General features: G+C 50.6%; 1 protein-coding gene across 1 annotated transcript in view; it reads right to left on the reverse strand.

Annotated features, from left to right (window-relative positions):
• Positions 1-27,780, reverse strand: part of GALNT18 (polypeptide N-acetylgalactosaminyltransferase 18) — a 326,911-nt gene that overhangs the window by 114,611 nt on the left and 184,520 nt on the right. Inside the window, exon 3 of the mRNA XM_003781103.3 lies at positions 26,430-26,596. Within this exon, the coding sequence (XP_003781151.1) occupies positions 26,430-26,596 (167 nt within the window). The remainder of the gene's footprint in view (positions 1-26,429; positions 26,597-27,780) is intronic.

A 27,780-nucleotide genomic window follows, 5' to 3' on the forward strand; every position in this document is an offset into this window, starting at 1 on the left:
GCGCTGTTGGCATCTGACAAGGAGCCTCAGGTGTCCCCGTGGGCCCCAGGGATGGTGTAATGCTTATTTCTCTTTGGAGTGAGCACAGCCCTGGGAGGCAGGTGCTTCTTTCTTCTCTGCCCCCGGCATTCCCCCAAGGAGAGTGAGCCTAAGAACTGGGAAAGAAAGGTGATCATTTAAAAAGAACCATGCTTTCCTTAGCACAGAAGGGGAGATAATGTTCCATGATATGCAGGAGATGATAGGACACAGGAATTGAAGCAGGGGCTGGAATAGTGGAGGCGTATGCAGAAAGTCAAGCACTTGACCTTGAACTTGGGATATCCTTCTCAAAAGCTGCCATGGGAAGGGCCTTCCACACAGTTTATCCAATGCTTCATCATTGTGTGAATCCCCGACTTTATACTATTTCCAATATGGGGCCCATCACCTGCTTGAGTGTCTCCTGCCATGGAGAATTCATTACTTCACAAAACAATAGCTGATTCTCCTATGAAATGGCTCTGAGTGAAAGTTCTTCCTCTAGCAGAGAAGAAATCTACCTCATAGTCATTTCCACCCATTGGTTCCAAGTTTTTGCCCTGAGGAGCTTTGCTGTCAGCCAGGGCTTCTGATGGGTGACACTGCTTTAGGCCTCTTTCCATCTGAAAGCTGAATCCTGTACTCCTAGGTCTTTTAACCTCCCTTATGTGTCAACCTTTTTCTTTGAGAGGTCAGATTACATTTTCCTCCCTTGGGAACTCCTCCTTCTGGACATCCCCACAGGATCTTAGTTGAGGGTTATTTCCTTCCTCCCCATCCTTCTGCATAGTAGAGAGAGGCTTTGATCCAAGCCAGTGCCCAGCATGGCAGGAGGACAGACAGTAGCCTTGTCTTGCTCTGCCATAGGTTCTCAGCTGTGCTGTGGACTCTGCTGACTGCTATGCCCCCTCTCACCCTGGCCAGGTACGGGAGAGAGAGGAGGCCACAGTGCTCTCACAGGGTGAGACTGTGCTCACCGTCCTCCACACAGTGGCTGTGGGTAGAGGAGGGAGGACCTGCTCCCCACCAGAGGCCTGGAGGACTCCTGGCCCTGACCCTGGCCCCTGTTCACAGGGAGCGGTTTCCAGTGGGCAGGATCCACCTCCAGGCAGCCTGTCCTCCCAAGGTTCTTGTTGCCCAGATCAACATAAGGCAAATGATGATCTAATGCCCTGCCCCTTGCCCGGAAGCAGGAGGGGAATGCTCCCATTTCTCATGGGCTTCCCATGAAGTGGGCTTTTTCTTCCGGAGAAGAGTGAGTGTCAATAACCATACATGCACGCACAGCGAGGGTCAAGTATGTCTGCTCCAGTAAGGGCAGATGGCATTGGTTACTGGACGTCCCAGGGTGCCTGAGCTTCAGGGCTGATGCCACTGCCCACACCACCCATCTGAATGAGCAAGACAAGTGGGCATATTAGCTGGATTCAACTTCGGCTGCTTTTATTCTTGCCCCCTCCCTGGGGAAAGCTAACACCCAAGAAATTCAGGAAGGCAGGAGAGACTGGAGAGGAGCTGAAACACTCACGTGAGCCCTGGTCCTGAAGGAGTGAAAGGTCAAACGGCACCAGAAATGGGCCAGACGTTCCATGTTATGAACTTCAGGAGGGTCACTGGAAGGAGGATGTCTGCCTCCGTGAACCCTGGCTCCACCCAAATCCAAATCCATCCCATGGCAATTCCTGATTTCTCAAATTGCAGCCCATTTTCTTTCAACTGGGATCCTACATACCTCAACTCTAATCTCAACCTAATGCTGACTTCTTGACCCTGATGTCCCTTTGACCTCAATCTGCCTCCCACTCCAGCTCTGCCAGACCCTGAGCACACCCTGGTGACTCTACCAGCTAAAATAGATCTTCATCACCACCTGGCCTCATGCCTGGCCACACCCATCCAGCCCTCAGCAGACCCCAACTCTGCTCCCAGCCTAAGGCCACCTAGGCCAATCACATCACAGAGGACAGAGCAGAGCGGGGCCCCACCTAAGCCAGGGCGCTACCAGAACTGGTTCAAAGTCCTCTTTGTTTCTCTTTCTGACCCAGCCCCCTCCACAAGTCAGTATCATGTATAAGCCTTCTCGTACCTTGAATAAGTCTGAGTCAGGCTTGCCGTCGGGGCAGACCTGAGTCTGTACCTCCATTCCTGTCTCCCACCTGGCTGTGCTGGTGACAGGAGGCTATGTGGGCCAGAGTGTCAGGGGAATGAGGTGTGGGAGACCCCCTCTTCTTCCCTTCCCTTCTCCTCCCTTTATATTTGCTTTAGATTTCTAGGCCCAAGGAAACCACAGCACTGCTGTTAAAAAGCATTTGGTTTTGTTCCAATTGCACTTAAATTGTTCATAAGGCAAAATTAAGACCATGGTTACCTCCTCAGCAGGGACCAGCTGAGTCAATCGTTTCCAAACTGAATTGGGTGGCTAGACTTTGGAAGAAAAGAGGTGAAGTGCAGAGGGTGTGGCAGGTTTTCACACACCATGGCGAGGGGGCAACTGTCTCATGATGCCAACTTGGGGCCTTTTCTTCCATGGGCTTTTAGAACAAAGAGAACCACATGGAAGCAAGAGGGCTGTGTCGGGGCAAGTCTCAGAGGTCTGCAGAACACGGGAAAGAATAACACGTGCCTCTCCTTAGGAAAATTAGAGAGAAACGGTGCATGCACGCTGCAAGCGGTGGTCCTCTGAGGGCTCCTTTTATCTAGTATGCAAACGTAAAAGATCTTTTCAATGCCCAGATGCGATCAGCGGGGAGAGAGAAACTTCACGTTTCCTGAGAGTAAAAAGTCAAGATTAATCATGTCATGTTGGATAAAAGTTCTACGTGGCAAGGAAGAAATACGGTTTTTCCCTAAGTGGGGATGTGTCTCTTTTATCCTATGCCTGGGTCCTGCGTATCATTCTCAGAGTGAGCAGCCTTCCTGATGCACGACCCCTAATCTGATTTTGAGCTCCTTCCACGTGGCATCCCATAATGAGTTGAGCATCAGCAGTCTTGGTGGACCAGAAGCTTAGTATCTCATCCCATGGAGGTTTCTTTCAGAGAGATTTGAAAGTCTCAAAGAAACAGAGAGGATAAACATAGTAGGAGACCTGATTTTGTTATTGTGAATAACTGTGTAACTTATATTTTCATCTTAATAAAGACCACAGCTATAACACCAATGGATAGGTTACTGAATTTCAGCATAGTAGCCACTATTTTCTGAGTCTACTCTGGGCCAAGCCTATTAGTCTAGATCAGTGGCTTCAGGGGCCATGGTAGGAAACCCCCCTTCAGTAAGGAGAAGGATAATTGTCATGATATCTGCAGTTTCAACAAGGCAAGGGTCCAGTATGATGTCTGGGCTCAGCCATATATTGTATCTTTCCTATGCTGGTACCTGGTGGCAACTGCCAAATTACAGTCAAAATTGAAATATCCTGTCTCCATAGAGCTTTTTATATTAAATGAACAGAGAGCTGGTAACCATCACAAAACACTGATATTTCCAGCCCCATTTCTACCTCCAAAGTCACTTACAGAAGTGGCTCAATAACTCTACGCTATTTCAGCCATGTTGAAAGGAAGGGACGGTTCCAGTTGCTGCTGTAGTACAATGAAGACAAAATTTAACAAAAGAGGGCTGTAGGGTCATAAATGTCATAAAAGTTGGGGCAGGATACCAAAATAATTCCAGAAGATGTATTCTGGAATAACAATCATCAAAACAAATATAATCACAATACATGGGGTCACCTGAGATCGAAGGCAACAAAACAGAAGGACATGGGAGTTCTCAAAGTCAAATACAGCACACGGTCATCTTGTTGGCCCAGCTCCTTGGCCCCATCACTGCCCCCTTTAAAGCCCAAAGCCTTGTCCCCATCAGGAGGGTGAATGCAGGAAGAATAGTCTGCAAGGTGGACCAGGAGGGAGACTTATGTAAGACAGCCTCTAATAGCATAACTGGAGAAAGAATTGACCAGAATTCAAGGAAGATGCAAGCTCAAAGCCAAAGTGGTGAGCCTACATGGACAAACCAACAGATTCCCAAACCCTGGACCTGGGACAAGCTGGGATTCTACACATACCATAGGTTGAGGCAAAGTATTCAGGCCAAGGCCATAAAGGGAAGTAACGTCTGAGGATGGCATCATGCAGGCCTGCTGTGGACTGCGGGGGATGGCTGTAAGGCCCACATCCAGCTGACATTAATTCCCCTGTGAAATCATATGGCTTTCTGACAGACCAAGCAGAGAGCTGGGGCTGAGTAGCTGAAAGCATCCTGTACTCAGATTAGCAAATAATCCCTTGAGGGAACGGTCCAGGCAACTTCTGCAATGAAGAGGCAATTAGGGAAACTGCCTTCCCCTGAGGGAGCTGCCACTGCTGAGACACGACCTGTGCCTCTTCAGCACACACGTTTCTGCTCAGCAGAACCAGAGATAAATAGCAAAGGCCACTGGGCTTCACTCCATTTATTATTATTCAGAAATAGCACTGCGGAGCTTCCTCAAAGTCAGCCGCACGATGTAGCCAGCCAATGCTGCAAGATGATTTATGGAACGGGAGAGGAGAAATTCCCAGTGACCGATATTATCCCCGACACAGCCAGAAAACACTGCAGGACAGGGAGGCGCATAACTTTATTTGGTCATTGAACTTAATGAACCTAAGAGGAGGGCGAAGAGGAAGAAGAAACAGGTCCAAACAAGGCCCATAAGGCTAAAGGAATAGGGACCAGGTCCCCCTGGACTATGAGCAGCAGGAGTGAGAACTTGCACTCCGTGGTTGCCCCAGAGGAGAGAAGGAACAGGCGAGGGCAGAGCTCCCAGGAGTAGAGGCCCCACTCACAGCCATCCACTCCTTGAGCAGGCGTGTCCTGAGTGCCCTCAGGGAGACACTGTGTCTAAGACACAGCCCTTCCCCTAAGGAGTTTACCATCTAGCTGTCCAGAGGACTTATTTTAAAAAGGACGCAGAGAACCATATACATATAAAAGTCTACCCTATCATGTGGCCTAGAAGAATGTCCCCTTTTAAGGAACAGACCACAAAGCACCCAAGACCCATGCAGAGAGGACTCCTAAAGGGGGTGCACTGAGTTGGACTCTCTCCTTCCAAGAGCCATCATCTCCTGGGGTCACCCATCATGATTCTTATTCTGCCAGGTAAACACATATTTCTTGTGTAAATGCAGGAGGATGGTGAGGTACCTAGAAGCACTGGAGGCGAGGGAGCCCCGTGTTGGCTATATTCAGCACTGATCTGATGTGCTAACAGCCCCTAACTGGCCAAAGTCAGTCTCCAGGGTGTCCAGAAATACCTCCTACCCTTACCCTCTGGTTCCCCAAGGATAGGGCTGGCTGTGTGCAGCTCAGGAAGAGGCCCAGAGCCTGGGCAGAGCCTTACTCTACAAAAGAACCACCTGACGTCGGTCAGTTAACAGCTGGGTTCCTGGGCTGTGCTCAAGGCAGATGCCCAGGCTTCAAAAAGGCAGGACGGCAGCAGTCCACAAAACACATCTGTGTCCGAATCACCAAGTCTTTTAGTCCTGACCTGGTGGTGACTCACTGAGGTATCAAGATGTATTTTTAGGGGAAAGATGTCTTTAATTAGAAACAGCCCTGGAACCACAGGCTGAAGGTAAAACCAGCATTTTCTTCCAAATGCTACCAAAAGACCCCACTGCCTTATGGAGCCTGGTGGCTCCCTGGTTCCTGCCCACCCCCTTGCAGCTGGCAACTGATGGGGGCAGCCAGAATGCCCTTATCTGGAGCCCTAGGTTCAGGCTCAATAGCCTCACCTCCTGTGGAGGGAGCTCAGTCAGTGTCCAAGCTCCAGAAGCCTGAGCTCCCCAAAGGCAGTCTGTCTGGATGTTTGATGGGGGGACGGCAGGTTGCAGAGCCAGCAAGCAGTCTGGTCTGGCAAAGGGGCAAGGCCTGGGAAGAGCTCAGGTCACCATCTAGCCACAGTCCTACGATTACCCTTTGTGTGCTCAGCGAGATTCTCTAGGTAACCCCAGCCTCACAAAGTGAAGCTCTCTGTCCCTAGAGAATTCTCTTGTCCTCTCTGGCCACCCCAACCCAGCTCTGAGCTCTCCCCAGTCACCAGAGATAGTTCCAAGCAGGAATTCAAAGTTCTTTCCAGAGGATAGACACGATACCATGTTGACTTTAGTTCCAGCCTCATCCTTAAATCACTGTGTGAGCTGGAACAGGGCACTTCCCCTCTCTGGGCCTCTGTTCCTCAGGTGAAAAATAAGGGGACTGGACTAAGTCCTGAGGTCTCCCTGCTGTGCTGGTTGCTGCTCTGCTTCCCTCTGTGGCTTCTGTTGAGCGTCTGTTCTCTCTGTCTGAAGCCTCCTCTCTCTCTCTTTCAAACAAAGATTAATATCCCCCGACAAGCACACAACGGACCCTCAAACTCCATCTGAGCAATGAGAAGTTAACTCTAAGCCACCTGCATTGCAGGGACAGTAGCAGTGAGAGGTGCCCTCTGCCACTCCCCACCCTTCTCTGCCCTCTCTGTGCACCAGGAGACTCACCTGTGGGGAGGCTTCCACAAGCTCGTGTCCAGCTGGGAAGATCAGAGAGGATTCCCCTAGACCCTGAAGTCCAGACCCCTCAGACGCTCCCTACTCCTGGTTCCCATGCCACTGTGTCCTCTGTCCCTTCAGGCCTGGGGGGGAGGGACCCCTTCTGCTCCCAGCCCCAGGGTCTGGTGGTCTGGCGCTATCCCTTAGCTTCCTGTGTACACCTCTGTAAATCATCTCCTGATTAAACCCTCCTCAAATTTTTGACTTTGAAAGTGCCACCTGCTTCTTGCCAGGACCCTGCCATCTGATCCTGTGATGGGAGGATTGAAGATCTGGAAGACTGTACAGAAAACAGGAGGGTGGAGAAGTGAGTTCAGAAGGTAACCCAAGAAAAGCTCTAACTCACATTTTTATGTTCATTATATTCAAATAATAAAGGCAGCAGATGAAATAAAGGGACCATGAGTGGTATTTTTACATATCTAAAATGAGCAATCACGGGCACGGTATAATTAATTTCCATTTACCATCCTTTGCTTGCTAAAACTTTCTCAAGATTTCTCACCCCTGCAGCTTTCAATGACACACACGAAAGTCTGCTTTGCTTTGCTGCGGATAACGTGCACACTGAGAAGCATTTTCCCCTGGGCCTGGAATTTCAGTTAAACAACGGATGTCTAATTTTACAGCTCAGAGTTGGTGGCTCCTGGCTCCTGCATCCCACCTTCCCATCATGTCATCACTTGGCACTTCAGAGGAAAAGGACTGGCTGACCCTATTTTAAGCCAGGCTGTTGGCCGTCACTGAGATGGTACTTCTGAAGCCCTCCCCAACATGCCCAGGGAATCACCCAGGCGCACCCTCTGTGACAGCTTCCTCATTGGATAGAGTGAGTTTTGGCCTGGCTCTGGCAGTGCCATGGGGCACCACAGTCCTACCCCTGAAGATGAGCCTTGGTGGACTTCAAGGCCATCTGGGTCTTCGCCTCCGCTCCTGCCATCTCTCCCAAGGCTTCCTCACCCGCCCTGTCTCTCACCATATTTTCCTTTTCCTGCTCCCAGCGTCCACTTCCCTCCTTTTCTGAATATGCTGCCACTGAAATCCCCTCAACAGAGGGAAAGGCTTGTAGAAATAAGCCTTGCTTAATTGCCGCCACATTTTCCTGTTTCTTTTAGGCCCCGCTGAATCTAGCCCAGGTCTGAGCTTACAGGAGGAACTCCTGACATTCTAATAGAGACACCGATACACAGGGTGACCCAACAATCATCCTGGTCTGCTCAGAACGGTCCCTGTCTCAGCTCTGAATGGCAAACTGGGCTGGTGGGTCACCCTTTGACAGCAAATGTGCTCACCACTCAGCCCAGTAGTGTTTGCACATTTTGGCATGGGACAGCCTTAGATGGGACTCTCTCGACACAGAGCCTGAGACAGGGACCCTCAGGTAAGCAGTTTACTGAGGGAAGGCTCTCTAGGAATCCCTGTGGTCAGTGAGGGAAGCATGTCAGGGAGAGGGAAGAGGTGGAGCAAAGGTCTGGGCTCCAACCAATCGGCCTCGGTCTGACCCCACAGAGCTCTCTGGGGCATGTGGACATCTCGGCACTGGTCCCTGGCCATTCAGGGGAAGGAGTATAATCTCCCAAGCATTTGGGGTTGAAGCAGCTATGGAAACAGAGAACAATCTCAAAAGTGTCCAGCTTTGAGCTTCTAGCCACCAGCACTCTTAGCACCTGGGGGACAGGTGGATGGGTCAGCAGCGGGAATCTGGGTGGGTACTGAGAGCGCCCACTTTAATAGTCTGGCTGCAGCCTAGTGTGTGCAGTGGCTTCAAAACCAGTTGCCAGACATGCTGCGGCTTCCTTCCCACTTCCCCAAGTGCACCCAGACCTCTTCCGTGTGGTTTGGCCTGTGCTTTCTAGCCCGCGTTCTTGGAACTGACCTGAAACCCTACTTAGCTAGGGCCTGATCCCTACTAGAATTTGCCGAAGTTTTCCCCAGAGACAAGGAGTACAATCTCCCAAGCATTTGGGGTTGAAATAGCCATGGAAACAGAGATAACAGAGACCCTGGCTCCCCCAGACCTGGGTGAGGCTGCAGTTTAAAGCTGCTGAAGCTTTGATCTTTGATTCCTCAGCCTGAGTGAGTCCATATACACATGACCACAGTCACAGCTTCCTGTAGGCGCTCTTCACACCCTTACAGCTCAACTGGGGCATGGAGGCCCCATCCATGCCCTTGGAGCCCCCTCTCTCCAAAATGCTCTGCCCTCACCACCACATTTAATTGCCAGAACTTTTGCCCATGGGCTTTATTCAAAGCCACACAAGGCTGCTTTGGCCCAGCACTTGGAAGGCTGAAGTCCTAGAGATTAACACTCACACCCCTATATAAGTAATACCCTAGCTCCCTCCCCTCTCAGGGACACAATTCTGAGGCCTGTAGTTTACACCAGTCTCCCAGGGCTTCCCTGAGGATTAAGCTCCGCCTGCCCACAGTGCCACCTGACAGCTCTTACTGACTTCCTTTGTCTTATCTCCCCATCCCACTGGCATATCTTGAACTTCCTAAATAAACTATAGTGGTTGAACCCATGTCTCAGGGTCTGTGTCTGGGGGAGCAGCCCCTCCAAGGCAAAATGGGGAAAGCTGAGGCCAACCGGCCATGTGTGACTCAGGCGCTCTTTAGGTTTCTACTGCACTTCTCAGGGCCGAGTGGTCAAGGTCAAGGTGGGAAGCTCTTCCCACAATGGCCTCTTCTGCCCTGAGTGGGCCCGGATAGGGAAGCAATAGTCTGGCCAGAGGTCCCTCTGGAGTTGCATTCGCCCCATTAGGATTCAGAGGCACTCTCCACTTTCTCTAGAGGCCATTTGATCCTGGGAGGTGATTTTAATCAGGAATTTGATCATCCTACAGACGATTCCTTGTTCACGCTCATTCTTCTCCAGCTCCCTCAGGTCCCTTAACAACATTAAACTGCAATTTCAGGTTTATATAATTTGGTGCTTAATGCACCTTAGTATTGGCCCGGAACAATTGAGGGAGCTCACTGAGGTGTGGGCTTCCCATCAGAGCTTCTCCTCCCCAGAATCCTCTATGCAGGGCTCCAGGATGGGGCAGAGGGCGCCACAGCAGGATGAATACTCCAGAGGTCCAGACTCGGTACTTGAAGCTTGCCATTCATACTGGGGTATTCTGCCGGGTATTTCCCCATTCTTGATTCAAGGAGATGACCACGGAGCCCGCTAAGCAGCCAAGCCTATCTTGACCTGACCTCTTGCCTGAGCCTGGCCACCCATGGCTCAGCAGTGCTGATCTATCCAAATGTCTCATGAACATGTCACATTCAGCACATCCAGAACTTAATGCTTGAGTCTACTCCCCAAACCTGCTTTCCCCTCCATTCTGTCTTGCCTATCTCAGAAAGTGGCACTGTTATTCACCTCTCACTCAAGCCAGAACCTGAGCCTCTCCTTCAATTCTTCCCTTTCCCTCGCTCCCTATATCCAATTCATCAATAAGTCCAAATAGTTCTCAGATACATCCACTTTCCTCTTCCTAGAGCCACTATTGTCCAAACCACCACCGTGTCTTTCCTGAAATACTGCGATAGCCTCCTGAACGATTTCTCTGCAGTCACTTTCACCCAAACCCAAACTATTGACTATGGTGTAGCCAGGGAGAGCTTCCAAAAATGCCCATCCAATCATACCTCTCTTCACCGTAAGCTCACTGGCCTTGTTCATTGCACCATGAGTAATATCCTATAAGGTCCGTCAGGATGAGACCTCTGCCTGAGTCTTCAGTACCATCTCAAGCCATCCTCTCTCTTCCTTCCTGTGCCTCTGAGGACATGTCAAGCTCTCTCTCACCTCATGGTCTTCGCACACGCTATTTCCTCTGCCTGGACACTTCTCTATGTTCTTCATGTGGCTCTCCCATCTGCCCCTTCCAACCAGTGAGACCAGTTTTAATCCTCTAGACTGAAGCATGTCTTCCCATAGGTGATTGTTTTTGTATCATCCTATTTATATCTTTCAAGGCATTTATCAAGGCCTGTAATGATGTGATTTGTTTGTCTGTCTCCAGCATCAGACTGTGAGTTCTGTAAGAGCAGAGGCCATGCCAGTCTCATGTTCCCAGCATATGGCACGGCAGCCTGGAACATTGTAGGCAATGGATTAGTTTTCCATTGCTGAATAACAATATGCCACAAACTTAGCAGCTTAGCATGGATTTAATATTTCACAGCTCTGTAGGTCATACCTAGATGAATTTCTGCTCAGGCTTTTACTGCTAAACCAACGTGTTGGCTGTAGTTCTCGACTGGCATGGAAGATGGTCTTGGAGACTTACTGGTTGGTGGCACAGTCAGTTCATTTCCTCACAGTTGTAGGCCATAAATCCCCGTTTTCCTGCTGGCTGTTATCTGGGGGCTGCCAGGGGTGCCCTGCCCTGCAGCCCCCAAGCATGGCTGTCTGCTTTCTTTCAGGACACCAGAGTGCATCTCTGTGATGTCCCCTTCTGGCACTAGCTGGAGAAAACGCTGCTTTTTAGAGAGTTCATGTGATCACGTCAGGCCTGCCCAACTGTTTAGGGGCCTTTATTACGTCAGCCAAGTCCCTTCACGGTAGGATCCAGATTAGTGTTTGACTAATAATGGGAGAAGAAAGTATATACCAGGGGCCAGTATAAAATTCAGCCTGCACAGTGATGGATAAATAGTTGCTCAATGAAAAAAAAAATGGGTCTTCTTCCAGCTACCTATTTACATCAGCAGTTCCTCCAAGCCCACATGAGTCAACCTCTAGGTACAAGGTAGGCAGTTAAAAAAATAAATAAGTACAAACAGAAAGAGTCTAGTGGGCAATGTGGGAATGGAAAAGAGAGACAGATCGAACCTGGAGCTGGGGAATGTGGGTTCAGGCCCTAGCACTGCTACTCTCTCGCAGGGAGAACTTTGGTGACTCAGCTCATCTGACCCTCAGTCCGTTCATCTCTGAAACAGGCATAAAATAATGGCATGGAAAAGATTAAATCTGTCTGCCCACCCTCACCCACCGACCCACCTGTACATCCTCCCAGCTGAGGCCACCATGCCCCTCGCCTTCCCGTGTCCCTCCATTCTCTAGTGACTGCAAACAGGAGGATGGCATTTGTTTTTCCAGCCTTGTAGATGCCAGAAATTCAGCAAGCAGGAACCCTACCCACTGCGGGACTTACAAGTCATGGGAATATGGAGGACCCTGGTCTAGAGGGCAGCAACTGGGCACCTAAGACTGTGGGAACTCAGCCCCGAAAGATTAAACAACAACCTTGAATGTTCTTTCCAGAGAAAATAAAATCCCTTCAACCAGTATCTCAGCCTCACGCCTGAGCAGCCCCGGTCCAGAACACTTGGCAAAACAACTTTGTTTTCTTTGATTCTCTGCATTAGTTCTTATGTTTAAGACAAATGAGACTTGACAACACAGCAAGCTTGCAGACACACTCAGTCCACAGAAAGGGGGCCTGTGGCTTAGCCAGAAACCTCCTTCAGTGCAGGAGGTTTGGCATCTATGCACCTTAGAGAAACAGGGCAAGACGGTGCTGCCACTGGGCAGCCTGGCAGTGAAATCTGCCCTGCATTGCTGGAATTTTCTGTCATATCAGTGAGTGTCACCTGGTGTCGAGTTAATTCTTTCCTGCTGTCTGGTGGCAACCCTCTCTGCACCTTCTCACCCCATCAGGAGGACCCGTCCATCAATCCCTTTCTGAGACCCAGGTCACAACCCACTGCCAGGGAATGCTGGGAGCCTCACCTCCGCCATTAACCCCGCCGGGGACACTCTTTTTAATCTCCATTTGGCTCAGTGTCCATGTAAATGGAGCCCTGACCTAATTTCTAATTCATTTCTGTCACCCCATCAAATTCACCCGGTGAGAAAAGGTTTAAAGATTTGGTTTTGTAAAGCTCCAACTCACACTTCTTTCCCTAGATGAGAGAAATGCAGAGCCTGAGGTTTATTCCTGGGTCTCATTTGGCCTTGACATGCTGTGGTCATTTGTTCCCACATGGCAGCTGCCACTGCAGTAACCACAAGTACCACAGGCACACCCCACAGCCACCCGCAGGCGGGCAGGCCACAGGCAGTGTGGGAGGTGGGAGCAGTGCAGGGGGAGAGAAGCTGGGGCGAGACTGATGAGCCATGACGTGTCCCCCATCTGAGCCCTGTCCCCGCCACCCCCACTCCCAGCTCCTGGCAGGAGTTCTTCCTCAGACTGGACTGAGGAGCTGCCCTATAAGACCTTTGGACCCCCTGACTCCTCTTGTAGCCTGGTCAGCATTCCCAGGCACTGGTCACCTCTGCTCCTACTCCTGGCCTGGACCAAGGTACCTGATTCAAGCTGCTTCCAAGGTCTCAAGGTGCACACTCACCAAGAATGGCAGCTGAGTCCACGAGAGAGGGACAGATCCATACCATGTTTGTAAGACCATTCACTTTTCTGAAAAGCCTCCCCCAAGCAGTGGAACTAAACTGCTGATGGTTCGGGATGTGCTCAAACTGCACACCACAAAGGGGAGCTGCCTGGGGGAGTGGCTGCTTTCTGAGGTGTGGAGAATGGGTGCTCGTGAGGACAGAGGGAGAGAAGGAAGCACAAGAGAGACAGCTGAGCATTTCAGGAGAAGCCCCTGTTTCTCAAAGTGGAAGTCAAGAAGGCAGAAGTTGCAGACTGGCAGACCAGGGCCATATCTGAGCTGCCGCCGGGGCTTGTTCAGCTCACCAAACATAAACATGTGGGTTTCCAACTTGAAAAGATCAGCCAGTCCTTCAGGTCAGCAACAGGCAGAGGCTGCGTGGACTAAGCATGGACTCAGCAGAGCTTGGGTTGTTGTCTCGAGCTCGGCAGACCCCAACATTCCTCATTGCCCCCCATCGGCCCTTTGCCCACCTTCCTGCTGTCTAGTTATAGGAGGGTCACTGAGTTAAGGGCCCCTGTGTCTTATCCTGTGCACCAGGTTGCCAGTTCTCTGGGGACAGAGACTGTTTCTTATCTGTCACTGGATGCTGAATCTTATGGCTGATACTGAGCATGTCCTCGGTGACTGTTTATTGAGTGAATGAGTGACTCTACCTAGCAAGCCCTGACCCTGGGTATATGATGCTGGGAAACTCACTTAACCTCTTTAGAGCTCAATTTTCTCACTAGTTAAATGAGGAGCTTGGACTATGTTTTAGGGCTGCCTTTCCCAAGCTCCCCAATGCCCCTTATTGGAAGCCTATCTAGGTGGAGAAGCCCACAAAGTGAACCAGGTCACCCACCCCAATTATAGGTCAGGTGCTCAATGGAGGACCACCTAAGCCAATGGGAGGTCACTGCAAGTCAGAGCATGAGGACCAGGAATGGACAAAACAAAGGGACCCATACATCTTGGTACACAGGCCATGCTCTCTCTGCCTGGCTAGTGACCAAGCCCCACTTCCGCTGCACAGAGGAGGTTAGAAATAATCGTAGGGCTTTCCAGGGAAACTATTAGTGGTTTCTTTAAAAAAAGGCTTCTGCTTACAGATCTGGCATTTCTTTGGTTTCTTTTTCTGGTTTTAATCCTTTACTAGAAACCATGAAAACTTTAATACAAAAAAATGTAAGTGCAAGAAGAATCTTTGTGTCAATACAATTCCTGAGATTTCTCTCACTGCAGCCATCCCCAGAGGGAACTATCTGGGCCACCCCTCTGTAGGCTGGACTCACCTCCCCTTGTGTGGTTTCTTTCTGTTCAAGAGCCTCCCTCCCTAGAATTCTGCTGAATGCCTTGGACCCTTGGGAGGCAAGCTCCTCAAAACAGCTAGAAACTGGGAAGTCTACTTCTGTGTCAAGTAAGTGCTATCGAGTCTGTCTCCTTGGTCATCCTCAAACTAAAGTAAACCTGACGTCTGGTTCACTGCTGCCTCCTCTTTGTGGAGCCTCGAGCCTGGTACTTGATTTGTTGAATGAGTGGCTGTAAGAGCAGAAGGGGCGTAAATCCCTGTGGGCCTGAAAAAAGTAGAGTTGCAGCTCTAATTTAGGGCTCCCGAAAGTAGATTAGAACTTGATAAAAAAGAAAATAAATGAAATTTCCCTAAAACTGCCTCCCCTGCCCATCCCTTGCCCTGAGAGAGCAGATTTCTGTCACTATGCAACTTAGGTGGTCCCGCACCTGCAGTGGGGACCCAACTCCCAGCACTGTCTCTGGCACAACCTCCTGACCTCACCATCAGACAAGGGGGTCACTCATCCTCTGGGAAAGCTCATTATGTGAGACAGATACAGGCGGCAGCTGGGGTGGCCGCAGGATTCAACTCTCGTCCACACGCTCCTGTTTGCTGAATGCGGGGACTCTGGAGCTACTGAAGGTCACCTGGGTCACTGCATGGATTAGGACTGCCTTTCAGGAAATGGACTCCACCAGAAGACATTCCATACTCCAAAGTGTTTGATTTGCTGGGTTTTGAACTGTTGTATTTGGGAAAGTCGAGGGAGGGCCTCGGCTCACGAGGTGTGCCCATGCTCCTCCATACTTACTGTCAACACCAGTTTGTCTTCTCAGCTGCTGAACAAGATAGGCTGAGGGCCAAGCACAGGTGAGGAGACCTTTCCTACAGGCTGCGCTGCAGGCCCGGGTAGTGTTCCCTGGCCCTTTTCCAGGGACAGAGTGTTCCCAGCTGCTGGCAGCAGGGCCCCCAACCGAGGGCAGGTGACACCCCTCCTGACTCATCCCACACCGAGTTCTAAGCTCCAGTTCTCAGAATTTCCCCTTCAACAGATGATCGCACAGCTGACCAGAGGAAGAGAACTTTTTGTATTTGATTCCTGCCAGCTTTGTTTATCAAAAACTGGTCCCCTTGACCAGTGTGGAAAGCACAGTGGTCCAAAGCCTCTTGCTGCAGATGGCTCCAAGGGAGCACATGCGCTAAGAAGCAGGCCTTTGGCCTCCTCCCAGGTGCTGTCCTTGGTTAGCAGGGAATGTGTTGGGGAGTTCCTGACTCCCTAAGACAGTTTCCTTTGTCGGGTAAAGGATAAGGGGCCAAGAGGAGGGATGAGCTACCCACACTGCAGCCAGACTCAGGCACACTCAGAGGCGCAGCATGCTGGGACCTCAGCATCATGGCTGGTGAGGACAGAGAAGAGGCTGGCAATGTGCAGGAGCTGGAGAAGGGGACTGAGCTCTGGGGCTGGCCCACAAGGAGGAACAGTCCCCAGGGACTCACATACCAGGACGTCACCAAGTACTGATGAACATTTCAAGGGGAGGAGCGTCTTAGGGAGGGTCCCAGCCTCCAGGATGCGAAAAGTCAGGTGGGTCAGACCGTGGCAGTATAAGAAACAGAGTCTAACCCTCTCAAGGAAGGTTAGCCAGGGCTAGCTGGGAAGCCAGGGCCCTGCTAACCAGAAGAGGCAGGTATGGAGCAAGCCTTTCTTCCAGCAGACAACTGCTGATAGGTTGGGAAGAGAGGTGGATCAAATGTGGGACCAATCCGGAAAAGGTTGAGGAAAGCTGGGGCTGGAGGCCAGCAGGTGCAGGCAAGTCACTCCACGCCATAGCAACTCTATTAAGGTGAGGCCACTCACTGGGAAGAAGAGACTGTTGCTCTCTAGAGGCTCTGCAGAGGTCAGGACTGGCTGGACTCCTAGCCTATGGCACTTTTATGTGCATTACAGAAAGGCATACCCTCTGGGCCACCCAATCAGAAAGGCACTTCTGAGAGAGGTGCACACCAGGATGCATGCTTTAGCAGATAAAAGACCATGAACTACATTTTAGCCTCCCTGTGCCCCTGGTTTTGGTGCTGTGGTAAAGGGAATGACCTGCAGAAGCACAGGTGGCAGAGGTAGGGTCAGAAACCGGCACAGTTGAATCTGTCAGGGATATACATCTTCTTCCTATCTTCCTCCTTTCTGCCAGGTCACTAGTCAAAGAAAGGACCAGGCCTGGGCTCAGGGCTTGAGTCAGCAGCAAGAGGCAGACATTTGATACTCAGAGTGGACAGGAACTCAAAAGTCCTACAAGGCATTAAGAAATGGCTTGGGACAGTGCTGCTGGACACCACCCGAAGAGACATAGCTGCGGCCATGCCCATGGGGAACGTTCAGGCCTGGGTAACGATGCAGCAGGTGGAGGCAACCCCAGCCAGTAAGAAGCAAAGGCAAGAGCATCGGGACTCTTTCAGAACATAGGGCTAGGCTGGCGCATCTCAAGAGTACTAGGCACCTATTGCCAGTCTTGTGGGTCAGCCTGGTTGAAGGCACAGGGGTGGGAGGTGACAAGACCCTCTGGCTGAGCAGGTTGACAGCCCACAGACAGCCTGACTATGTAAACACCTTTCAGCTGCCTGAGTCTGGGTCGTAATTCAATTAGCTAGATGGGATTCTTTAAGCTCCATAAAGCACAATACTGTCGGACCATTCTTTTCCTCTGCTTTTTAAAATTTTTTGCAATTATTCCAGCTGCATGCAAAGCTGTTGGTAGTTTTACAGCCTGCAATGAGTATCTCTTGTATAGGACAGCATCTTTGAAACATTAAATAATGATTAGGCAGGCTCTGGGCTAAGGGATATGGGGGTTTTGCAGAGGGTGGAGGGGAACCCAGCAGCTGGTGGGGTGGCAAGCAATCTGGGGAGCTCTGATTCTATTTCATTGCTACACTGTGATTTTCTTACCAACAATTAAAAATCACAATGATTCACAGTTGTGCAATTATTTGTCATTCATCAGGATTTTGAAGGCAGCTCCAGGTAACAGTGGGTGTTTGAAGAGGCTCAACCCATTGTTGGTGGGGACTGAAACGCCGCTGCTCACACAAGGACACATGAGCCCAGGAGCACTCACCACTGCATAACTGCACACACACAAGCCCACATCCATTCACAAGCACACTCCTGCACCCATACACACTCACATGCATACGCAATTGTACACGTGAACACATGGACTCACTTGCACGCACGCATACACATATGCAAACACATGCATAGCCACATACACAAATACATGCACTCACATACACATGACACACATACATAAACACACACAAACATGCACATGTGCACAGACAGTGCTCACGTGTGCACAGACAGTGCTCACATACACGCACACACACATGCAAATACAGGTGTCATCATGAACACACATGCATGCACACACACAGACATGCCAATTTCTCTGTATTTCAAAGGCAATAGGAGTTGCCTGGCTCTTACAAGGTCACCTAAAGATTGGCTGCCAACTTTTCAATCGCCTCTCACCAGGCACAAGCCTAGAAGCATCTATGTAGCACATCTCTCCTTACTGACCCCAGGCAAAGCTTCAGGCAAAGCTTCCGGCCAGGAGGCAGCCACACCTCTCTCTGAAGCTGCTTCTTTGTTTCCTGCTTCACTAGTCCAGTTGCTCTCCAGAGGGGATGGAGGAAAAGCAGGACAGAGTTCAAACAAGTCATTTGGAATCAGAGACTCATTGTGCACTGGAGGCAGCGAGTTTAATGGCCAAGGGTGTAGGCTCTGAAACCAGACAGATTGGGTTGAAACGCCACCTCTATGTGACTTTGAATATGTTCCTTAACTTCTCTGTGCCTGTTTCCTTGCTACCTAAAGGGACATTGATAATGGTGCTTTACCCCCCTCTCACAGGGCACTGATTATCTGAAATGCCTGAGAATAACTCTGGCACATACTAAATACTCAATGATCTGGGGTTGCCTGGATAGGGCTCTGTCCAAGACCCAGGCCTGAAAAAGTGGGAGTCAAACTCTAGCTGGCCAGAGGCAGCCAGCTGTGTGGTGGTACAGCCAGATGCCTGGGAGCCAGCCTGGGGAACCCTTCCTGCCAAGCCCACCTGCTGTCCCAACACTGAAGCAGATCTAGGATCCCAGCCTTCACCTATACTCAAGAAGAGGACCAGGGAGGCTAGTCTACGTTGGGACTCTGGGACCCGGGCCCACCACCTCGGAGCATGTGGCAGCCACCCCAGTTCTGGCCCGCTTTCCCTAGTAAGCAATGTGGTTGGATGGCTGTCAGGGGAGAGCTAGCGAGGAAGGCGCCTGTGGACCTCCCAGGCTCTCGGCAGTATGGTGAGTAGAAAAGACACAGATGGTAGGACCAGCAGACTTGGGTTTGAATTCCTGTCCTACCACTTCCTAGCTATGTGACCCTGGGCCTGGTCACTTTTTTTTAAACTTCTCTGAGACTTAGCTTCCTCATCTATGAAATGATGATAGTGACCACATCGACTTCCCGGGGAGATCGTGATTATTCTTTTGTCAACAGAATTGATTGAGTGAGTGATTACTGTGAGCTCAGCATTGGGCTGGTTGTTGGGGGTACTGAGGTGGCCAGGATCATGGTCCTCTCACACTGGTCCCTTTGGCTAGTCTACACTAAACTACTTGCTGTAATTTGGTGAGTCAATAGCCAGGCAAACACAATGTGAGAGGGAGGCACCAAGCACGTGGGAGCACTGGGATAGGCCTCGACTTCCAGCCGGGGGTGGAGGCAGTGACGGAAGACTGTCTCTAAGCAGTGGCAGGAGAGCTGAGCTTTGAAGCCTGGAGCTGGGCAAAGAGGGGTGGGAGGATATTCATCCCCAGAAGAGAGCTAAGCAGAGCAAATGCCCAAGAGCTGCTGTTACCCAAACCAGGGTCATCAGGCTGTGGGCCTCAAATCCACAGGTGATGCAGACCACCAGGAAAGACTGGACACTGGCTGGGCCGGGAGCCTGGCTATAGTCAGGAGATCCAGGATCCTGGCTCAGCTGTGACACACCCAGACTGGCGCACGCCGGTGGGTTTCTGCCCTGTGTAGGTCCCGAGTTTCCTCCTGAGAACCAGCTGGGGGTTAACTGGCTGACCTCAGATTCTGCTGGCTTTTGACCCTCTGTGTCTCCAAAGCTGTGGTTGGGGAGGGACAGTTCCCTTCTGCCCATTTCTCAAAGCTCACACAGTTCTACACCTTCTGCTGGCAACAGATGTGAAAGGCCCTGAGCAAGTGCGGCCAGTGTGAAGACTGGATGTGTGAGCACCAGAAATCCCTGGGCTGGCAGAGAGAGGCTAATCAACCCCAGCCTTCAAGTGCATGAAGTTCTGGGGACTGGCCATTCTCTTGCTTGCAAACAGCAGCAGCAGGGTACAAGTGTCAGGCTGGACTTGGGTTGGGCAAGGCACTGCCAACCAAGAAAAGAGAGAAATCCCCAGGGGCAGGGATATGGCATTCTTAAAAGAATTTTGGATATTACCATTGCTTCAATGGACTTTTAAACACAAAAGGCAGATTAATTTTGAAATTTCAAATGGAATAAAGAAAGGTGTATGATGTTTGTCAAATGAGGACATGAGTTCAAAAAGGAAACAAAAACACCAAGTATAGCAAAGAAAATGGTGGAGTTTTCTCTTCCCAGAAGTGGAGGTGGCTGAATTGTGGTGGGGGTGGCTCTGGTCAGGTAACCTGAAAGGGCTTGTGTTCCCTGGAAACCTGCTCTGTGTCAGGTACGGGAATACCTGTGTCACATGAATGAGCTCCCAACAGACTTGGGTGGGTGCTCGATCCAAAGTACACGGCTATCAAAAATCTGCTGAAGAGCTGAAGACACGAAGGAATGAATGAATAAATTAACAAGTAAATGAATGCCAAGAATCAAAGGCAGAGATGACTCTATTGCCTGTAAATCCTGGTGCTTCCCTCTCTTTCGAAGTCTGTAGAGGCAGAATCAGTCAGTCCCAGCTAAAGACATTGGCCCGCTGGGATTCTCTGAAAAGCTGGGTAATTAAAACCAGGAGGCTCAGAGCCATGTTCCCACCATTTTCTGAGATAACAAGGAGGAGAAGCTAGGAGGGGACACGTGGGCTCCAAGCTGCAGAGCACGCAGGCCCTGGCAGCTACACCAGGAATGTGTGAGAGGGCGTGAAATATGGGAGGGAAGGTTTAGGGGCGCTCGTCTGACTCCACGGATAAGAGGCAAGTTCAGGCCGGGTTTGGGTGACAGCAAGAGAAACTCCCCTTCTGCCCTGCACTCCACCCTACATTCATGACAGCTCCTGGGACATAGCAGGGCAGTTCCTTAAGCCCAACCTCTGGGAAAACACCCCACTCCACAGTGCCTGCTGCCCAAGGCTCCCTGGGGGACCTGTGGAGGAGACAGCTGTCCCAGGCCCCTCGGCTGCAGCACAGATGGGGGACAATGGTGAGAACAGTGCTCCAGTGAGAACAGTAATCCAGAGAATCAGATGGGTGAGGGATGCTCCTTAACAGGCACGTTCCAGGCCTCGCTAGAGACAGACTCAAAATGCATTTGTTCTTTCACTGAATCGATATTTATTGAATGAACATCTCCAAGTATCAGGCACTATTCTAGGTGCTGAAAATACAGCAGAGGGCAAGACAAATGCCTCTGTCTTTGTGGAACTTACACCCTGGTAGAGGGAAAGATATAAATAACTCAGGGAGAGTAAACGAGTGCGTACAGTCTGTCAGATGGCCGGGGGCATACGCAGGAAAAGAAGGGCCGGTGAGGAGTGACAGGGAGAAGGACTGCCACTTAAATGGGGCGGTTCAGGGACAGCCCTAGTGAGAAGTGGCATTTGAGGGAAGGCTTAAAGAGGCAAAGGAGGGAGTTGAGCAGGTGTGTGTGTAAGAACATCCAGCAGAAAGCAGCAGCAAGAGCTAATGTCCTGACCCAGGAGTGTGCCAGCTACAAACTTCATACTTTGAATCAAGGTCAGACATGAAAGCTTGAGAAGGCGGTAGCAGAGCTAGCATGGTGCCTAGGAGTTAGCCCCCTGGAAAAGTGGAGCTCGCTTAGGAAGTCACTAAGGAGGCAGAGATCAGGGACAGGGACTCCAGCATGAGGACTTCATGCAGAGCCTTCAGCCCCTGGCCTCCGAGAGAACGCCAGTCATCTAGAGAGGACGGCACAAAAAAGTGGCAACTGCCCCCCTCTTCCCTGTGTTTGAGAAAGCACAGGCCTGACTCCAGAGCTCAGATGCGGCTGAGGAGGGTCGGGGGAGAGACGAGGCCCCAGCAGCCACAGCAGGACCTGTGACACGCGCCGGGAAGGAAGGCTTAGTAAGGAAGGCGCTGAGACAGCTCTGCACTCGGCGTAATTTAGAGTTTTAAACCCCAACATCTCTTCCATCCTGCATTATCTCATTCAAGCCTCCTCACAATCCCTGAGGCAGGAATTATACATCTCAATTTTATAGATAAGGAAAATAGGGCTCACGGAGGTTAAGAACACACAGCTAGCAGGAAGCTAGAAAAAGCTGGAATGAAAAAAAAAACTGGCCGGTTGCCCAATTCTGCACGCTTCCCACCAGAACACGCTGCTTTTAAACGGTGGCTTCGTGGCAGCCGCCGTCGTCATTATTATTACTGTTGCTGGTGTTATTTTTGTCACTGTCTTTTTAGCTCGCGCTCAGGGCACCCTGAGCACGCTGCTCCTGTTACTTCACATTTTCCACGGTGACTCTGTGAGCCCTCTGTCCCCACGGCATATAAGAAAACCAATGCCTGAGCACCTGTGGGCGGGAAGTGGCAAGTCCTGCAACCTTTTTCTCCTAGTTTGGATTTATTCGCAGACCTCTGTGATGGCAGAGACTAGAGTGGATCCATCACGGTCTTCTGGGCCTTGGCCCAGGCTGGGGACTCCAGAGCATCTGTTGAATGGAGCTAACTTGGAATGCGTGAAAGCCCATGAGAAGTAGCCCCTCAAGTGCTGCCTGCACGGGGTCTGGCCACTGCCACTTTCCTCCCAGCCAGTCTGAGCCCGGCTGAGGGACCTCCAGCCATGTCCTAAGGCCTATGGTGATCATTTTCCCTAGGAGCTCTCCCCTCTCCAGAATTCAGCCCAGCCTGGTCTCAGGGAGCCCCGTTCCACATAGGGCCCCTCTAGGCAGCAACAGACCCCTTCCCACCATGTCTGCCTGCCCGCCTGCCCGCCTGCCCCAGGGTGCTGGGACTGAGTCTGTGGCTGTGCTTGCCTTTAGCACCCATCACGGTACTCTCGCTGCCTCCGCTAGCCCTCTCCAGTGGGAGAAAGATGAGCCCTTTCTGCCCAGAGGTAATCTTGCTTCTGTGCCCATCCTCTTCTTCCTCCTAAGGGGCCCTGCTGCCCACCTTGGCCTCTAGAGACTCATTAAATCCCTAGATTAAATCCCATTAAATACCCAGAGGTAAGGCCTTGGCCCAATTTCTTAAAAGTTCTCCAAGTGATTCTAATATGCACTCAGGAGCTCCAAAATAGCCTTTTTTTTTTTTTAAAGGAGAGACATAGAATAAAATAAAATATAATAGAACTGAATAACATGGGATGAAATATGACAAAAAAAAATAGCAGAGTGCTTTGTACACCGCTCAGGTATTTCTTTTTTAAAGTTTTGTTGCAATCGTGTGTGTGTGTGTGTGTGTGTGTAATGGTTGTGAGTGGTTGTGTCATCCTGGGTCATGATGTAAATGTATTCCTTGCTGCAGATTATGGTAATTTTTTATTTTTATTTTTGGAAGACATCGCTCCAGTTCCTGCCTGAGCTTGTGATTCTCTCCACAGTCAAAATCCCTGACATGAAAATCTCCCCTCTTTACCGGCTCTTCATCTTTATCTGGCTTCATCACTGATCCCCAACATTCCACCAAAGCTTCTCCCTGAGGTTTCTCTGGTTTGTATCTTCCAAACGCAGGGACTGCTTCTCAGATGCCTGTCCTTCCACCTGTCTGTGGGGTCCTGAGAATGGAAGACACCCGTATTCCGGGAATTCTCTTGGTCCACGGGGACGGATGTCTTCAGATTCTCCTGAACGTTCTTTCTCTGCCTCTCACCCTCTTCCTTCTGACTCCTACATATTTTACACTCAGTATTCTCTTAAGCGTCTCTCTCTCTCTCTTTTTTTTTTTTTTGTCCTCCCTTCTCCTCTTTGGAGTCCTTCTTTCTCAGTCAATGGCTTAAATAACTCCAGGCACAGACTCCAGACCCCTGTGTGCACATTTCCCTGTCATGCAGTTGGCGGCTGTGTGCTGGTCTCCTGGAATGCGGCACTGGGAGGTAATACTGAACACGGTCCATTCTCAGGCACACAGGTCAGGGCTGTGGGCAGGGGAAGCAGGCAAGGTGGGTTAGCACCCCCATCTCACAGAGGGAGAAATAGATCCCGAGGGGTTGGGGGACTTTTCCACGGTCCCTTATCCACAGCAGACTTCAGACTTCAGTCAGAGTTCCTTCCCTTCACACCACACCCTGGAAACTTGACATATACAGAAAGGAAGCTCCATATTATTCATTAAACTAAAGATTCTCTACCAGAGCTGTGAATCATTAAGAATGCTTCTAAAGCAGTGATGTCTAGATTCTACTTTGAACTTAACTAAATTAGAACCTTCTGGGAGAGCTTTTGAGTTTGGTTTTGTTTTTGTCTCAACTCAATATTTTGAAGTAGATACAGATTCACAAAAATGTACATGAAGCTCCCATGCCCTTCATCCAGCCTCCCACAATGGTAACATATTACACAACCAGAGCACAATATGATGAGCAGGCCACTGGCGTTGCCACAAGCCACAGAGCTTGCTCAGCTCTCTCTAGAGACAGGCAGTCACCTGTGTGTGCATGGAGAGCTCCATGCAGTGTGAGCACATCCTACAGTCACCATGCCCAAGGTTCCTAACCGTACCATCACTGCAATCCCCTACAGCAGTGTTTTTCAACCTTTTTTTTAATCTCATGGGAAACTTGAACCTATAGTTAAGCTTCCGTAGCACACTTAAGTTATGTTGATCAAAACAAAAAGAATAAAAAAAAAAAATACACTTACTGTGCTTTGAATTTCTTTCAAAAATAATTTAATTAATGATCTTTAAAAATCTTCTCAGCACACCCAAGATCCTCTCATAGCACACCAGTTGAAAATCACTGCCCTAGACCTCTGGCTTCCAGAGCTCCCCTGGGGATTCTCATCTGCATCCCTGATGAAGGACTCCTGCACCAAGGCACTGCTCTTCCTGCCTGCCTCTCCCAGGAGGACACACCACCCTCCTGAGTCATCACTGGCTGGCTCACCCTTGGCACCTGTCCATGGCCTCTCAGTCCAGAGGTCCAGCGAGTGCTCTCTTCCTGGCATCTCTCAGGCCTACTTCTTGTCCTCAGTGCCCACACCCACCTGCTACCACTCCAGACCCCTAACTTCTCATCTGTTCTGAGCTGCTACAATAGCCTCATCCATTTCCCTTCTTCAAGATGCCCCTCTCCCCAGCCGGTATCATAAAGCACAGCCAAGCTCTCCACTGCCCAGCTCTGCCCCCATCATTCCCCCTTAAACCAAAGCTTTCCATGCTCACTTTACAAACTAAAGTCCAACTCTTTAAGTTCCGATATGAAATCCTCTTTATCTGACTCACTTTCTTTATCTAAATTTCTCAAACTCACTATCAGATTTTCCTGTATGGCTTAGAGACAAAACGTCATCCTTAAGACATGAGGAGGGGGTCACCACTGGGAGGAAATGAAAGCCTCCAAGATGGCCTGAGGACGTGGGCTGAATGGGCCCAGGGATGGCTCTTGCTTGGCGATGTACTCGTCCTCCCATGCCTCCTTACACTATAAGAAGTGAGGGGGTCAGCTGAGTGGGATGTGGGGCAAGCTGGGCAGGCTGTCTGGTGTCCAGCTGGGTGGGAGCAGGCAGCCCTCAGAGGTGGGCGCTGGGCCCCCTCCTGCCTCCCTCATGATGGGCGACCACCTGTAAACCCTGTGGCCTGTGTGCTGCCACACCTGATGCTGTTTGCTTCCTTCATGGAACAACAGGAGCCGAGCGAGCTGAGCACCACCCTGTAGGGAGCTCTGAATCCCCACTGCAGCACTGCCCTGCACTGCTTACTACATGATGATAGAATGAAAATGAAAATTTGCTTTTTGAGATTAAATACATTCCAATTATCTGATATGGTTCAGCTTTAATTGATAACAACTCACAAATTGCCCATCTGAACTTCTCATTACAGCAACCGATTCACTGGGAAATTTACTACCAGACACCAGAGAAGGCTCAAAAGATAACACAAGCTCAGTGGCTCTGTGATACAGAGACCCAGCAGGCTATTTTGAAATCACACATTATCAGAGGCACATCCATATAAATGGTGCTATCAAGAACACTGGTTTTTTGACTGTCTCAAAACATGGTCTTCAACTTTAGGGAATATTGTGGGCATGGTACGTGGGGGTGGGGAGAATCAGAGGCCAAGGAAGGTGCAGAGGGAGAGAGGTAGCCATTAGTAATTGGACAGGGGGACTCAGTGAGGTGACGGCTTTAACCAGGTGTGTGCAGGCCACCCAGAGCCTTGCTAGGGACAGACGGAGCAGGGAGCAGGGAAACCAGCAGAAGCTAGACATTCAACTGCTCTGTTGCCATCATTGGGTTACCCATCCACTACCATCCCCACTGTCAACACCTCTACATGCTCCACCACCAGCTGAGCCACTAGCCCTTCCCCACCAGCCCCAGCACTGCTAAGGCATCCCTATGCATAATCATCCAGGCAGAGGCCAAGGACGGCCACCTAGTGACACGATGCTTCACAGAAAGGAGTCACTGGAAATGTTCACTGCATTCATGGAGAATGTGGAGGTCAAGGCCTTCCACTTATCATATTGCACTGGAATGTAGGAGGAGAGAGTGGCCAGCCAGTGCAGAGGAACCTAAGGACCAGGGCCCTCTGTGCACAGTGCAGAGAGGGCACATGCACAGTTGTGAACTTTCCAAAGCAGTGGCCACCGTGAATTTCTCATCTCTGAGGTGACAGCCCCAGGAAAGAGAAGCTACAGAGAGCCTAGAGAATATGAGAACTCTGGTGTTGAACTGTGCACGCAGGTAGCAGCCAGGGGCAGGGCTGGCCGGGGGACACTCACCGTTACTGCTGTTGTCGTCCACCAGGATGATCTCCTTGAGCAGGTGTCGGGGCGTGCGCTCGATGGCCGAGTGGATGGAACGCAGCAGCACCGAGAGGGCTTCGTTGACAAAGATGAACACGATGCTCACCTCCGGCAGGCTGTCGGGGAAGGAGAGGTTGCGGCACCTAGAAGGAGTGGCCAAGATCTTAGGTCTGGCAGAAGCCGGGCTGGAGTCACCCGGGCACGGCCCCACCCCCTTGTCTCGGCTCCACCTTTCACCTGCGCTGCTGCCGGAGGCCTCCTCTCTGATCCACTTAAGCTATGCCCTGAGCGTGAGCAGGAAGCCCCACGAACACTGGAGCCAGTCTGCCCCGCAGTGACCATTTCAGCTGAACGTGCGCACCCAGAGGGTATCCCTGAGCATTCACGGCAAGAAGGACTCAATGCCTCTAAATCCAGTGGGGTGGAAAATGCAACCTAAGTAAAGTCTTAGCAGTTCCAAAATGGCAATTGATGCCCAGGTGAGGCCAGACCTTAGGGGAGTACAGGGAGACTTATTTCTCTCCAGGCTGGAGCTCGTCAGAGTCTCAACACCAGTGAGTGTGGGAAAGGGCAAGTCCAATCCCATTTCACGGGTGAGGACACCAAAGCGCGAAGTGGTTGAGTCCCCATCTAGAGCTGCACTGTGAGTCTGCTGCCAGGACAGGACCCCAACCCCGGTCTTCTGACACCTATACCAGAGTCCCCTCCTGAAGGAGAAATGACCCTGGAAGAGACAGGCCCTAAGTGGCCTATTTGTTCCACTGAAACCCTGAAGCCCTTTGGAGATCTCTTACGTAAAGAACTTGAGGCAAACTCGGAAAGACTGTATGCCATTCCTCATATGAAAAGGAGCCCACAGTGCTGAAATCAGACCCGCAAGAGACCAGACCATAGGACGTGATTCCCAAGGGCAATTCCTTGTTCTGCGGGTGTAACCTTTGTGGGTAGGAAACCACTGCTGGTGCCCTTCCCCGTCTGAAACTAAATGCTGTCCCAACAGCACTGAGCTCCCATCTTCACTATGGTTGAATAAAAGGGCAGGCCAGGAATTACAGCCCTGTCCCAGGCCTTAGGCTCAGAGACGAGGCTGCCCACACCTACCACCTGCCACTGAAGGCTCCAAGGGTTCCGAGCTGGTGACCATATGCCATTGCTCCAAAATGGGAGGTGCAGCAGGGTTAGAACATGCAATCATGAGCATAATAGCACGGGGCTTCTGCTTGTCAGTAATTAAAGTGCTGCAGGATAGGAATGGGCCTGCTCTTCCTTAATGAGGAAGGCTGCGGGATAACCAGCACTGAGCAATTTGGAGAAATCACCAAGGGGC

The sequence above is a fragment of the Otolemur garnettii genome, unplaced genomic scaffold (genome assembly GCF_000181295.1).
Source record: "Otolemur garnettii isolate 467f Iridium unplaced genomic scaffold, OtoGar3 scaffold00001, whole genome shotgun sequence".
NCBI lineage: Eukaryota > Metazoa > Chordata > Mammalia > Primates > Galagidae > Otolemur > Otolemur garnettii.